This window comes from Panthera tigris, chromosome D1 (assembly GCF_018350195.1).
Source record: "Panthera tigris isolate Pti1 chromosome D1, P.tigris_Pti1_mat1.1, whole genome shotgun sequence".
Classification (NCBI taxonomy): domain Eukaryota; kingdom Metazoa; phylum Chordata; class Mammalia; order Carnivora; family Felidae; genus Panthera; species Panthera tigris.
The window spans coordinates 21585246-21600940 of NC_056669.1; the positions used below are offsets into that span (position 1 = coordinate 21585246).

At 43.2% G+C, this 15695-nt stretch overlaps 1 protein-coding gene across 1 annotated transcript; it reads left to right on the plus strand.

Annotated features, from left to right (window-relative positions):
• The first annotated feature begins 3188 nt into the window (after nt 1-3188).
• TBRG1 (transforming growth factor beta regulator 1) lies at nt 3189-14811 on the plus strand. The gene is made up of 9 exons (XM_007074088.3): nt 3189-3548; nt 5241-5311; nt 5944-6176; nt 6759-6895; nt 7190-7336; nt 12826-12923; nt 13184-13294; nt 13656-13798; nt 14484-14811. The coding sequence occupies exons 1-9, from the start codon at nt 3399-3401 to the stop codon at nt 14627-14629; spliced, it is 1236 nt and encodes a 411-aa protein (XP_007074150.2). The 5' UTR covers nt 3189-3398; the 3' UTR covers nt 14630-14811.
• The last annotated feature ends 884 nt before the right edge of the window (nt 14812-15695 follow it).

The following is a 15695-nucleotide window of genomic DNA, read 5'->3' on the forward strand; positions in this document are numbered from 1 at the left end:
CTTGATCTGACTTCCGAGGCCCTGCCCAGCCCACGATACCATGCTGTCTCTCATTTGATATTTCATTTATAAAGCTGCATATTTCTTCAGAGAATTTTTGTATACACCATTTAGACCCTTCTTCATATAGGTAAGCAGAAAAATTACATCGCTCCCATGCTTCTCACAACGCTGAGCCTTTGAATATGCTGTTTCACTGCCCAAGATGCCCTCCCCCGTTCTTCACTGGCTGTCCACCAGCTCTCCTTCTGAGTCCGCCCAGACATATTTCCTGCAAGAAGGCTTCCCTATCTCCTCCCCTCTTCCCTAATTATGTGCTGCCATATCATTCAATACCTACCTCTGAGATAAAAATTCTTACACTGTATGAATATTGCCCACTCATTTGCCTTTTCCTCTTTAACAAGTTTCCTAAAGGTTGTATCATAGTGGGCACTAAATAGGTATTAATCTGAATAAGTAAGTGACTGAATTTTGCTCAACCACGTTACATTGTTTGGAGCACACAGACCCAGCCCCTAAATAATCTTGTATAAAAAAAGCTTTGTGGGGCACTTGGCTGGCTCAGTCGACTGAGTGTCTGACTTCAGCTCAGGTCATGATCTCGCAGTTTGTGAGTTCAAGCTCCCTCCATGCTGACAGCTCGGAGCCTGGAGCCTGCTTCGGATTCTGTGTCTCTTGCTCTCTGCCCCTCCCCCACTCGCACTCTGTACCTCTCTCTCAAAAATAAACATTAATAAAAGCTTTGTGCACAGAGATGCACTCCACAGCAATTGCTGAGCAAAAAGCCAAACAACATGGAGGTAATCATGTAAAATTATTATGCCGTAACTGGAATATTAAGCACTCATTTAAAATTATGTTTATGCTCCCGCTCTCTGTCTCTCAAAAAAAGAATAAACATTAATAAAAAAAAGTTGTAATTATGCTTATAAAGAAATCATAATAACACCACAAAATGATAATAAAGGTCCATGAACAAAAAGGAAACGTTATCTAACATATATGAAAATGCATGAAGGTATTAAACACATACAAACGTTAAAAGTGGCCCACCTTCACTGGGTGTTGTACGGAAACCAATGTGACAATAAATTTCATATACTGAAAAAAATTAAAATAAAAAAATAAAAGTGGCTCACCTTATGTGGCAACATTATGGATTTTTTTAAAAGCTTCTTTGTACTATATTTTCTAAATTTCTAAAACTTGCCCAAAATGCTTTATAAATTGTAAGGAAACGTTTCTACTGAAGAAAAAGTCATATTGTAATGCAAATTCCACTGAAATCCATTGGCTGGAGCAGCTTGAAAACTAAAGGAAAGAACACACTTTCCCTCCCACTAGGTATGAAACCTGTATATGAAGAGGAACAATGAAAATAAAGTCAGATCACAAAGCCTGCAAAGACAAAATACAGATGAACAGCAAATAAATCACGCAGTTGGCAAATAGGGGTTTTTTTTTTTTAATTTTTTAAATGTTTATTTATTTTTGAGAGAGAGAGACAGAGCGTAAACGGGGGAGGGGCAGAGACAGAGGGAGACAAAGAATCTGAAGCAGGCTGTAGGCTCCAAGCTCTGAGCTGTCAGCACATAGCCGGATGCAGGGCTCCAACGATGCAGGGTGAGATCCTGACCTGAGCCCAAGTCAGAGGCTTTAACCAACCAAGCGCCTATTTGCAGGCACCCCTGCAAATAGGTTTAAAAAAAAAAAAATCTCTTCCTGTCACTCAATTATCTTTTCTCAGGTTCCAAGAGCCAACCTACACTAGCAAAGACATGATTGTGGATATTTGATTGTGGATATTTTGTGGGCAGAAAATATTCCTGGCAGTTTCCAAAAATGTATCTATTATGGCTGCCTTGAGTATGGCTGTGAAAGCACACTGGCATCCTGAAGAGTTGCTCTGTTAAAACTCAGCCACATGCAACAAGGGCAGCTTTCATTATGGAAGGATATGAAAGAACTTTCATAAGACTTCTGTGTGAAAACCATTTTGTCTTGACCCTGTCACTATTTTTACAATAATCAGAAATGAAATAGCTGGGTCATCAATTCGAAACCTTTTTTTGAACTCTGATTGTTACTTACACACATTAGCGTTACATTTTTCTCCAGTAATTCACTGAATTTGTTTTAAGTATGTACATACTTCCTTTAATTTCCATATACAACTCCAGAAGTCCACATTTTGACTGTCTAACGGTAATTATATTTTACACCAGTTTAGAACCCTCACTAGCCTCCCTTATTCTAAATAGTATATTCAGTTTTCAACAGAAAAACCTGTGACACACAGGCTTATTCAGCTAGTTAGTGGCATTGCTGGAATAAGAATACAACAAGCCTTTTGAGCATCCAACTCCTGACTTTGGCTCAGGCCATGATCTCACGGTTCATGAATTGGAGCCCAACTTCGGGCTCCGTGCTGACAGTGCTGACTGAGCCTGCTTGGGATTCTCTCTCCCTTCTCTCTGCCTCTCTCTCTCAAAAATAAACTTAAAAAAATATATATATATACAAGCGTTTTGTCTTCCAGACCTGAGCATTTACCAGCACTGTCTCCTAAAAATTGCCTACCCTCCTTATTTGAGGATTTTAGATAGACCTTGGTTACGAAGTTAGCGCTAAGTTAATATAGGTAGAGGTCCAGAAACATACTTTTGGTTTCATCAGGGGAACATTTACTGAGTGCCTACTTAGTGCTAGCTCGTTATTAAAACTCTTCTCTTCCCTATTAGAGCCTAATTTGAAGGGGCAGAAGCCTTTTTTCTAGTCGCCAGTGTGGTCCCAGATCCTAGTTAAATCTCGGCCTCATAGGCTTTCGGGAAACCTTTATGCCAGCTGTATACTGGAAAGCCGCAGTCCCAACCCAGGCGTTCAAGTGCGTCCCACATTTCGGGAAGACCCGTTAGGGAGTGTGGAAAACGAGCTGAAATGAGGTGGGCTGGGGGAGCGTGTGGGAGACTCGCGCCGGCAAGATTTCGGGGCTTTTAGCCGTTAGCTCCACAGTAATACTCCTCAGCTAAGGACACAGCAGCGAGACACCGAGTCTGCTCTTCGGTCGCCTGCACCCGCCCCTCCCTGCTCCAGACCGCACATCCGCACATCCCAGACCACCCCAGGCTCACGGCCCCGGAAGTTACTCGCGGCCGGCGCCGTTACGTAACTTCCGGGCGGGGCTTACTTCCGAGGCAGACGCGGAAGTGCTGGGAGGCCCGGTGGCCGAGGTCGGTTGCCGGACTTCTGGCCCGGCCTTTCGCCTTGGGAAAGTTCTGGAGGGGTAGATTCCTAAGAAGCCGGCTTCCGGCAACCCAGACGAGACGAAGCCGGCGCCCCTCGGCCTGGGAGCCGATGCCGGCCGCGCCCTGGAGGCCCCGTAGCGGGGCCGGACGATGAGCCTGCTGGGCGGCCCGGCCTCCTCGCCGCGGGCCCCGCTGCAGTCCAGCAAGGCCAGGATGAAAAAGCTCCCGAAGAAGAGCCAGAACGAGAAGTACCGGCTCAAGTACCTGCGGCTGCGCAAAGCGGCCAAAGCCACCGTGTTTGTGAGTCAGAGTGTCGCTCGGCCCTTCTCCGCCTCGACACTCCTAATTCGCGAAATCTTTCCCCACACCGTTCCCCTCCCAGAGTGGCCGAATCAGTAGTGTTAGCTTTTGCAGTACACGTTACTTCTCGTTAGCCTTGTGTCCTTGGGCACATTAGCTAATTTCTGTACTCTTCTGTTTCCTGAAGAGAGCTAACTGCCTTTCAGAGTCGTGAAGATTTAATTGAGGAAAGTAAAGTGCTTGACATCTGGAAGATGTGCCAGTCGGTTTCAGTCATCGTTCTTACCACGAAACTCTTGGAAAGGCGTTTGATTCTCAAGAGAACCCTAGAGTGAGGCACTGTTTTTAAAAATGGCATCACCGAAACCCCAAGAGATGACTTGTGCAAGGGCGCTGTGTCCCAGCCCTGATTCCTGGTCCTAGTGTCTTCAGTACTTCGACCACACAGCCTTATTTCCCAAGCACCCCAAATCCGCATAACAGACCTCTGCCCTAAACAGGCTCACAAAACTTTCAATAATTCCCCCCACCCCCGCCCCCTTCTAACCTCTCTAGTCTCTCAAATATTTCTGCTGTTCTTTTATTGTAGAGGCACTGAATTCATTGAATAAGTGAACTGACCTGCCAGCCACAACTGTGTGTTCTGGCGTTCTGGCTTGCTCAAGCTTGCCTCAGTGCTGGGAAATAGGGAATGGAGTCCTCACTTTTCAAACGTGCCTCCGTGTCTGAATCACCACCTTGAACTCTTCTTTCTACCACAAGTTTGCACATATCTCCGCTTTTTTAGAAGCATAAGGAAAGGTTTGGAAATTAGAACATTCATTCCAAAAGCATTTATTTAGCACTGGCTGTGTGCACTGGTGACACATGAAAAAAGTAGAATTAAGAGGACTTGATACTTAATTGACCGCTCATTTTCTTTTATGCTCTACATGTCGGATGTCCCTAAAGTCTATGTTCTTAGGATGTTGATTCCATTCAAGTACTTGAAATAGGCTTTGTGAAGAAAAGGGATATCGCTTTGAACATTCAAATTTTGAGCTCTCACTTGAGGAATGTCCAGATGAGAATATTTCCTTTACAACTGATGCTTGGGAAATAGCTTGAGTCAGAGAGTCAGATGATACTTGAATACACATAAGTAGATTATGAAGTTTTAAGAATTTTGCATACCAGAGTTGATTTTATTTTGTCCAGTTGTCCTTTTAAGGTTCATATTGCATGGGTGTTTTGGGGTTAGCAAAGCTTGGTTTTGTTATCTCCCCGAGAGTCAAGGCACTTGGGAATGGACATTTCTCATATTTGTAAGGTTTAAATTGAAGGCTATATGGACTTCAGCAGGATGCCCTTTTCTCTGCCAAAGTCTACCCTAACTAGGGTGATCATACATCTTGGTTTGCCTAGGGCAGTCCTAGTCTACCATACTATTCTGGAATAATAATTAATAGCACCCCTTTTTCACTCTGAGGTGCCCCAGTTTCAATAAATTATGTAATGACCTTGCCCATAATGGAATTTGACTCTACCTTTACCTATAGGTTTTCTTAATAGATGGTCTGCAGGGTAGATTAACTTGTTCCTCTCACCCAGCAACACAGGCTTCTTGGTTTGAAACATAGCTTCTCTTCCCAGCGTAATACTTTGATCTTTTATTCTCTATATGTGATTATATCCAAAAATTTTTTCTTAAAGGAAAATGCTGCTATTTGTGATGAAATTGCTCGTCTTGAGGAAAAATTTCTTAAAGCAAAAGAAGAAAGACGGTGAGCTGCCTTCGTGTTGTGTTCAGAATCCCATTTTCAGTGATTGATACGGTGTTACTGCTCTGGGGATTTTTCTCCAGTGGAATTTTTATGTATTACACAGCCCACTGGCTCTGATCAATGCAGAGAAACTCACAACCTCCGGTTTTGGTTCCATTTACCCAAGTCGTGTTGGACCGTGGTGACGAGACAGCACCTCTATTCACCTTTCTGACACGGCCCTCTTGCCACATCTCATAAGCTATCTTCTTACAACTGCCCAGTTACAAAAGACAAGGGATAAAAGAAACTACCTCTCATTCCACAGATATTTATTCAGTATGTACTATATTCTATGCAAAGCACAGTGGGTATATATAATTCATACCTACGTTCCCTTCAGAAGCATAATACCTTTGAACATCAAGGTAGAGGAACCCTCCAGATGCCAGAGAGATAAACCACAGTCCTTATCTTTGGCTTCTTGAGGAAGTGTCCTCTGGAGCCTCTTATTCCCTGGGTCCAAGAAGAACCTTACTTTTATGAGTGTAATAATCTTTATATAATTCTGGCTTTTCCAGTACTTAAGTCAAATACTGAATTGAGATAAAATACAAGTTCATACCTCTGCTCCCTTTCCTTCCCAACCTCAGGTATTTGCTAAAGAAGCTCCTCCAGCTTCAGGCCCTAACTGAAAGCGAGGTACAGGCCGCAGCACCTTCCCACAGCTCCACTGTGCCCCTAACTTACGGCGTGGCCGGCTCTGTGGGAGCCATACAGGGAGCTGGGCCCATCTCTGGGCCCAGCGCTGGGGCTGAGGAACCGTTTGGGAAGAAATCCAAGAAGGAGAAAAAAGAAAAAGGCAAAGAGAACAACAAACTGGAAGGTACCTTGGGGAGACGATAGTTGTCCCGGTGGCTCCACGACTAATGACAAAGACCTGGTACTAACTGGTAGACACACACGGCCACAGATATACTTAAACCCTCATTTGGTCCCTTAGCTGCCCTAATAGCCCTTGGAAAGAAAGTGTATTAGAGCCACATTGGGTGGAGGAATTCTAGTCAGACCTGGTTAAATGGAAGGGAGCAGGCTAAGGCCTCCCCCTTCTCCCACACCCCCAACTCTCTGGGTTGCCTTCAATTCAGTGGTTCCTAGAGGCAGGGAAATGGGCTAGGTGGCCTTTTGAGCACACGGATGGCTTGGGAAATTTCTGATCTGATAAATGAAGAGGCCTTAAAAACTGCCAAGGCTTTTAGGTCCTCAGCATTGATACTAAAATTAGCCATTGCCAGGTGGGTGGGTTAAAAAGATACTCCGGGCTTTGGGGAAAAAGTCCCATGCGCCCATTCAGCGAGTGTACAGAACCAGGATTGGCATATTGTTCTTAGCATTCACGTGTAAATTTTTCCCTTCCCCTCAGCATTGGGAGGGGCTAAAAGTGGGTGACCCCAGATTTGCGTTTCAGTTCTGAAGAAAACATCCAAGAAAAAGAAAATGGAGGGAGGTGCTCGCAAGCTGGTTCAGCCCATTGCCCTGGATCCCTCAGGACGGCCTGTGTTCCCCATCGGACTGGGGGGTCTAACAGTATATAGCCTGGGGGAGGTGAGTGAGACCAGCGATATATAGAGAGGAGAATCAGAAATATGGGAATGGGGTTGAGCCTTCCCTCCCTGTTCCCATCAGCAGCAGCCCCTTGCTGATCCAGACCAACCCCAGAAAATCTCCAGTCCCTAGGAAACCAGGTCAGTTTTGTCTGCTGCGCAGCTGACACACTTTCTCTCTGTGATTCGAGTCACTCTTTGCGGCCCCAGAGTGGTTTTAAAGGCTACCACGGCACACTGGACTTCTGAATTCTCCAGTGACCTCAGTCGCAGAGTGGGGGAATCTTTTTTATAGATCATCACCGACCGACCTGGCTTCCATGATGAGAGTGCCATCTACCCTGTTGGCTACTGCAGTACTCGGATATATGCCAGCATGAAGTGCCCAGACCAGAAGTGTCTGTATACCTGTCAGATCAAGGATGGTGGCACGCAACCCCAGGTACCCACTCGATTCACAGCTACTGGGTTTGGTTTGGTTTGGTTTGGTTTGGTTTTTTGAGACCCTTCTCTGTGACAGCCACTTACTAGATATCACCCGTTTTGACACTCCCAGTACATGCTGTATAATAACCATTTGGGTAATGCCAAGATGCAGAAAAGCGATTGGCCCCAAGTCAAACCTTTGTTAATAAGTGCTTGAGCTGGGATTTGAGTCCATATCTGTCCGACTCTCTTACTGAGGCCCTTCCCTTTGAACCCTGCTACTTGTACTGTTGCTATGGTGACTGTGGGAGGCTGAGCAAGCATGCTTATTTGTGAAGTGCAGGCCTATATACAAGAAAGATTAATTTGATATTCTGCCATTTCAAGTAGGACAAAAATGAAGGTAGCAAAGAAACTGCATATTGGTTTCTGGTCACATACACTCTTAAGGACCTGGGAGATGTGAACCTTAGTCTTTTTAAAACCTTTTTTTTTAACGTTTATTTATTTCTGAGGCAGAGAGACAGAGTGTGAGCGGGGAGGGGCAGAGAAAGAGGGAGACACAGAATCCGAAACAGGCTTCAGGCTCTGAGTTGTCAGCACAGAGCCCAACGCAGGCCTTGAACTCATTAACCATGAGATCAGGACCTGAGCCGAAGTTGGACGCTCAACCAACTGAGCCACCCAGGCGCCCTGAACCTTAGTCTTATCAAATACTTTTGTTCATCTTTCTCGCTGCTGTGATGCAAGGGAGTTCATTTTCCCCACCCGTCACCTCTGGTCATTGGGAAAAAAATAAACCAGTTTCAAAGTTCCAGACTTCTCTGTCTGATGTTACAGATCACTAGAAAGTTGGGTGGAAGGAAGTAGACACAGGGAAGGGAACCTCTAAGCAGAAGCTGAGAGCCTGCTGCCACATGTGGATAATACTGAATCGCTCCTCGCCTGGTTAGAGTGCTGTTAGATGCATCTGAGTGTTCAGATGACCTGGCCATGCAGGAGTTCTGTTTAGAAAGTACTGTAACAGGGGGCGCCTGAGCAGCTCAGTCAGTCCAGCATCTGACTTTGGCTCAGATCACAGTCTGAGGGTTCGTGGGTTCGAGCCCCATGTCGGGCTCTGTGCTGACAGCTCAGAGCCTGGAGCCTGCTTCGGATTCTGTGCTTCCCTCTCTCTCTGCCCCTCCTCTGCTCATGCTCTGTCTCTCTCCCAAAAAAAAAATTAAAAAAGTAATAATAAAGTAAAAATAAAGTACTGTAACAGACTCCTATGGTAGTAGTATACCATATTTATTTATAACAAATTTATAAATTCAGTACAAATCTAATAAAAATTCTAATAGAATTGTCATGGATATTGACAAACTGGTTCTTAATTTCCTTGAAGACAAATTGCTAAAATATTTGTGGAAAGAAGAGTTTGTGTGGGTTTTAGGTGTTTTGCTTTGCTTTGCTTTTTTAGCTGATTAATCCTTCTGGACATTATTTTCAGGTATATTGTGAGCCTTAATTTTTTTCCAACTAACATCAAGTGTTATCTCTAGTATATACTAAAAGTATGTAGACAGTTCTTTTTCATCTCTTTGTCTATAAATGCTAATATGAACTTTAATTTCTTTAGCTTTATAGAATGTTTCATACTATATCTTAAAATATGGAAGAATATTTTTATAATCTTAGAGTGAGGTGAAAGCTTTTCTTGAGTGAGGCATGAAATGTGGACACTATGAAGGAGAATAGATTGGACTGTTAAAGACTTAATGAACAACAAAAGATACATAATCCAAGTTAAAACTCAAGCAAAAAAAAGGAACAAAGTATGTAGCAGTGGATTAATATCCAGATAAAGTGTTCCTCTGGTCAAATACAAAAAGCAATCAAATACAACAGGTATCAGTTGAAACTGTGCAGATGGTTGGTAAGAACGGACCTCATTAGCAATTAGAGAAATGGAGATAAAACGATTTTGCTCATAGGCAGACAGCAGAGAGATTGATAATACTGAGTGTTGGCCAGAGTGTAGGAAAACAAGTAAGCATTAGCCTGAGTGAAAACTTGCAGTCTTTTGGAAGGCAACTTGGCAATATCAACAAGTTTGGTATGTGTATCCTTTGACCCAGGATACTGCTAGGTGTTGAAGTATTTCCTAGAGAGATGTGCAAATATGAACAAAAGAGTTGCATGTAACAATCTACATTATGGTATTGTTTGTAATGGCAAGAAATTAGAAATTGCTGAAATGCCCATCAGGAGGAGAATGGTTAAAAATTAAGATTTATCCACCTTACGTCATATTATGTAGCAGTTAAAAGAATGAAGTACAGTTACACATACTAACAGGGAAAGCTCTGCGAGACCAAAATACAACATTTTGGCCTTTTAATTGCTCTTTGTGCAAAATAGAATAGTGTGCACACAGTATAAAAGATTGGAATTTGGGGTGCCTGGGGAACTCAGTCAGTTAAGCATGGGACTGACCCTTGATTTCAGCTCAAGTCATGATCTCATGGTTTGTGAGATCAGGCTCTGTGCTGACAGTGAGCCTGCTTGGGATTCTCTGTCTCCCTCTCTGTCTGCCCCTCCCCCACTCACTGTCTATCTCTCTTTCAAACTAAATTAAAAAAAAAAAAAAAAGATTGGAATTGACATGACCAGTACCAAAAAGAGAGCAGTCCTGGAATATTTGAAGATAATTGCTCACAGCTTTTTCCATAAATTAGCTGAGAAATAAATATAAACCCTCAGTATCTTAAATTTGCAACATATGTCATTAGTTGAACAAACAAAACCACTGACTAAAACTACAAGATAATTATTATTGACAAAAATAAAAGAGCTCTAAAATTTGATACAGTAAAATTGAAGTAATAACTGCAGAAGAAAACTAACAGCAGGAGAAGCCATACTCAGTAAAGTATATTTTGGATTCTAAAAAATGATTAATCACATTATTCTTTGAAAGTATTCAGAAAATAAGTAAATCCTGTTTGGGATAATTTTATTAAGGTAAACATTGAAAAACGGGATACTGTTTTGGTTTTTAAGTTTTTATTTAAATTCTAGTTAGCTAACACACAGTGTAGTATTGGTTTCAGGAGTAGAATTTAGTGATTCCATCACATGCATATAACACCCGGTGCTCGTCACAAGTGCCCTCCTAAATACCCATCCTGCATTTAACCCATCTCCCACCCATGTTCCCTCTAGCAACCCTCCATTTTCTAGAATTAAGAGTCTGTTTTATGGTTTGCCTCTCTTTTTCTTTCCCCTATGTTCATCTGTTTTGTTTCTTAAATTCCACACATTAGTGAAATCATATGGTATTTGTCTTTCTCTGATGGACTTACTTCGCTTAGCAAAATACACTGTAGCTCCGTGTTGGCAAATGGCAAGATTTCATTCTTTCGATGGCTGAGTAGTATTCCACGGTGTGTATCTACCACATCTTCTTTATCCATTCATCAGCCAATGGATGACATTTGGCTCTTTCCAGAATCATCGGGGTGCATGTGCCTCTTCAAATCAGTATTTTTGTATCCTTTGGATAAATGCCTAGTAGTGCAATTGCTGGGTTGTAGGGTAGTTCTAGTTTTAATTTTTTGAGGAACCTCCATACCGTTTTCCAGAGTGGCTGCATCAGTTTGCATTCCCACCAGCAGTGTTAAGAAGGTTTCCCTTTCTCCACATCCTCACCAACACCTGTTGTTTCCTGTGTTGTTAGATTTGGCCATTCTTACAGATGTGAGGTGATAGCTCCCTGTAGTTTTGATTTGTATTTCCCTGATGATGAGTGATGTTGAGCATCTTTTCTTGCGTCTGTTGGCCATCTTAGGTCTTCTTTGGAAAAATGGATACTGTTTAACTGAACTTTATGAGAAGAACACTAGTCAGGGAATTTAATTGGCTAAGTATTTTCTATGCAAAAATTCATTGAACTTAGAGAAAACTGGTCAAGGAATTAAGTTGGCTAGATAGTATTTATTACAAAAATACTTTCTTGGCAAAAATTCTTCAGTATTAGTAGAATTTCAAGTTTGAGGGTTATTTTTTATGTATATAGTCAAGATATTTTACAATTTAAAAAATGGGGCTTGGAGTCAGAATGGCCTTATTCCTCCTAGATATTACAAAGTAAATATAAGATTAAATTATCTTATTTGATCTCATGTATTTTTGTTTATTTATTTTTTAAATATAATTTACTATCAAAATGACTAACATACAGTGTATAAAGTGTGTTCTTGGTTTTGGGGGTAGATTCCCGTGGTTCATTGCTTACATACAACACCCAGTGCTCATCCCAACAAGTGCCCTCCTCAGTGCCCATCACCCATTTTCCCCTCCCCTCCCCCCACATCAACCCTCAGTTCGTTCTCTGTATTTAAAAGTCTCTTATGGTTTGCCTCCCTCCCTCTCTGTTTGTAACTATTTTCCCCCCTTCCCTTCCTCTTTGGACTTCTGTTAATTTTCTCAAGATCTACATACGAGTGAAAACATGGTATCTGTCTTTCTCTACTGGCTTATTTCACTCAGCATAATACTTTCCAGTTCCATCCACATTGCTGCAAATGGCAGGATTGCACTGTTTCTCATGGTCAAGTAGTATTCCATTTTACTTTATTTTATTTTTTATTTTTTATTTTTTTTTAATTTTTTTTTTCAACGTTTTTTATTTATTTTTGGGACAGAGAGAGACAGAGCATGAACGGGGGAGGGGCAGAGAGAGAGGGAGACACAGAATCGGAAACAGGCTCCAGGCTCCGAGCCATCAGCCCAGAGCCTGACGCGAGGCTCGAACTCACGGACCGCGAGATCGTGACCTGGCTGAAGTCGGACGCTTAACCGACTGCGCCACCCAGGCGCCCCAGTATTCCATTTTATATATAAACCACATCTTTATCCATTCATCAGTTGATGAACGTTTAAGCTTTCCATAATTTGTATATTGTTCATGTTATTTTTTCTTTTAATTTTGCTAAAAATTTTTTATTCATTTTTGAGAGAAAGAAAGATGAGCAGGGAAGGGGCAGAGAGAGAGGGAGATACAGAATCTTAAGCAGGCTCCAGGTTCTGAGCTGTCAGCACAGGGCCTGATGCGGGGCTCAAACCCACGGACCATGAGATCATAACCTGAGCTAAAGTTGGACGCTTAACCGACTGAGCCACCCAGGCGCCCCCTATTGTTCATGTATTTTTAAAGTACCATTTGTATTTGTACTTATAGATGTAAGTAAGTGGATAGGAAATGTGTGTAACAAATTAAGTGTGGACATGTGGAGAGCAGTCACAAAGCAGAGTGTTTAGAACTGAAACAGTTAAAGGACTTTCGGTGTTTTCTTCGATTTGTTTGAATTTGTAACGGCACTCTAGGAAATTGGACCCACCTTCTAATATCATATACATCAGCTTCAAGTGCTAGAGTGAAGAAATAGTTATAGAAGTAGTGTGGCTTTCTCTCTACTATTCCCTCTTTCAAAGTTGATCTCATTGCTCCTTTATCTTTCTCAGTTTGAAATTGTTCCCGAAGATGACCCCCAGAATGCCATTGTCACCTCTTCTGCAGATGCCTGTCATGCAGAGCTGCTCAAGACCATAAGTATTACTATGTAAGTTGAAGCTTGAAGACTGTCTAAATAGGTCACTTGTGGTACAATGAGACTTTCCTTGCTTTTAATGTATGGAGATCCCTAATTTTATAGAAAGCTATCCTGCATCCTTTAGATTTTTTACCAGAAATCCAATGGATTTCTCCAGAGTATCCAAGTCAAGAAAGTTTGTTCTCTGCATTCATACCCACATTCCATTCCTAAAGCCATTCTCATCTCCCTCTAAACTTTGAAACTACCATCCTCCCTCTCCTATTTAGGGGGAAACTAATGCCCAACCTGCTTCCATCTGGAGCTGACTTTTTTGGGTTTTCTCACCCAACTATTCACAACCTGATCCAGAGTTGTCCAGGAGCTCGAAAATGTATCAAGTAAGTTACTGCTTTGCTCGTTGTTACGCTGTGTTCTGCTTCTGTCTTCAAAGCAGGCTTGCTCCTTCGTGTGCCTCAGTATTGGTCCTCCTAGCCCTCTGGACAAGTGGCAGAAGGCAGTACCCCACTGTACTAGAATTGTCATTTTCTGTGTGTACCATGACAGCAAAAGGGTTGGGAAATCCTGCAGGATAACGTGTCACTGAATGTGCCTATCTTCTCTTAGTGTTTTCGTTAATGTGATTCTTGGATACATATGGGAAAGATCTACAGAAAAAACATACCTGATCTCTTTGGAAGTAAGAATGGGTTATTGTGGCTAACAGACAGCTCTTGATAACGATGCCCTTTGATCCTGCAGTTACCAGTGGGTGAAGTTTGATATATGGAAACCTGGAGATGGGCAGCCGCCCCAGGGACCGCCAGAGGATGATGCAAGTATAAGCTTTGAAGCCTTTCAGAGACAGGCCTTTGATGAAGATCGTACTGATCCCATTCTGCAAGGTAGCTTAGTTTTCCCTTCCCGGTTTGAAAATTGACTATTTTTAGACTGCTGTCTGCTCCTCATGGGTAGCGGAGTACTCCAGAGAGCTGGGCAGTAAGCGATAGAAACTTACGCTGCCGGGACCACGGAGACTCCCAAGTATGAGGATGGGCCGCCCTGCGGGGCTCTCCAGCAGCACTTGCAGGGGTGACAGGGAGCGGCTGCCGTCACAGTGAGGCAGGGCCCACAGAGAAACCAGGCTTTCTCGTTTTCCCACCTAAAACAGACCCAAGCGGAACTGCAGGGGAAAGTTGACTGCTCAGGACAAGAATTTCATGTGAAGTGAAGGGGAGCAGATGATGGCCTTGGTCCTGCCTGTGTTGGGTGGGTTCCCTTCCCACAGATGGGTGGAGCTCTCAGGGGATCTGGCGTTGGGTCACATAGGCACAGCTCTGGACTAGAAACCATAGAATTAAAATCCTCACTTTTTGTCTCTATACTATATAACCCTAGACAAAACACTTAATCTATTTTGGCCACGGTTTTCTTTGTCGTAAAAGTCAATTTCTGTCCTATCTTACCAAGCAAGGGCAAAATTAGGCTGACAGGGGCAAGAGTGTTAGGTACTGAAAGGACATTCACGCGTGGGATCAGTCCCCTGAGACTCCCAGGCAGCAATGGAACTGAAGGAATTTTCTTCTCCAGGATCCTTGGACCTTCCAGAGCTTCAGCCCACGGCCTTCGTGTCTTCTTACCAACCCATGTTCCTGACGCATGAACCCCTGGTAGACACTCACCTACAGCACCTGAAGTCTCTGTCCCAGTGTAGCCCAACTCAGTCTTCAGATTGATCAGGAAGGGGTCAGATGCCACATCATTTAACTTAAAGTAAAACTTACAATATGGAAGAAGGCAGCAGTTCAGGAACGAAGGAGATACACATTTTGTTACAGAGGTTCCTGTGGTGACAGTGTTCCCTTGGAAAAACTGCAGCTGCTTTATTTTTAGCAATAAATTTCTCTTTACAAATCTGCTTATTTTCATCTCATTGTGATCAGGATTTTTTTTTTTTTTTTTTTTTTTTTTTTGCTTAGCTCTGCCCGAAGTGGTAGAGCAAACCTAAGTGTTCTATAAGCCGGAATGAGAACAGGCTGCAGACTCAGGAGGGAGACGTGGGAGGAGTCCCAGTCTTCCACCTGGATTCTGATCCTAGCTCCAGGAATGAAGGCCCAGCCCCTGCTACCCCAGCAGCTGCTTCATTTCCATGTCTGGACGATCACAGTCCAGTCTGCTTCTCCCCAAGCCAGAGAGGCTGGCCCAATCTTTTTCTTCACACTTCATATCCTTCAAGGGAAACAAAAAGTCCTCTGTAATCCTTCCTACCGGCTCTTTGCCATTCCTTACCCGAGAATGTGCTTGTAGCTGAATACGTTGAATCCACATGATGGCACAGATACAACATGCCGGGAGGGCAGGGGCGCTCCCACCCTCCCTAACAGGCTCACCCAGTCACTTCACTAGCTCTGTAATAACTTGACTCTGTATTTTGTGCAACCGAATGTGTTGGACCCTGCCCGTGGCACTAAGGTACAGGTTTACCGCATCACCCCATCTGGACCCCAGCAGTACCGCGTGGGGGGCCCTGCTGTCCGTCCAACCAGGGACAGGGACAGCTGGAAGGAAGCAACAGAAGGACCCCAGAAGGAGGAGAACGAGGAAGGAGTGTCAGTTGTCACTGTGCTGCAGTCCGTAGCTGCTGACCAGGGACAACACGAAGGGGTTTGTTTCCTAGGAACAGATGGGCAGCAGAAGTATCAGAAACGAAAGTTAACTGCTAGTAATTGTATGGCTCTTAACTCTGGTCTCTATAAGTTTGTGCAGCTTTTACAGTACAAAAAAATAAAATTAGGATAACAC

Excerpts from the sequence above, each read along its gene's own strand:
- TBRG1 (XM_007074088.3), top strand. The coding sequence starts at position 3,399 with ATGAGCCTGCTGGGCGGCCCGGCCTCCTCGCCGCGGGCCCCGCTGCAG. Across the intron at positions 3,549-5,240 it reads CGGCCAAAGCCACCGTGTTT|GAAAATGCTGCTATTTGTGA; the intron begins GTGAGTCAGAGT and ends TTTTTCTTAAAG. Across the intron at positions 7,337-12,825 it reads ATGGTGGCACGCAACCCCAG|TTTGAAATTGTTCCCGAAGA; the intron begins GTACCCACTCGA and ends TATCTTTCTCAG.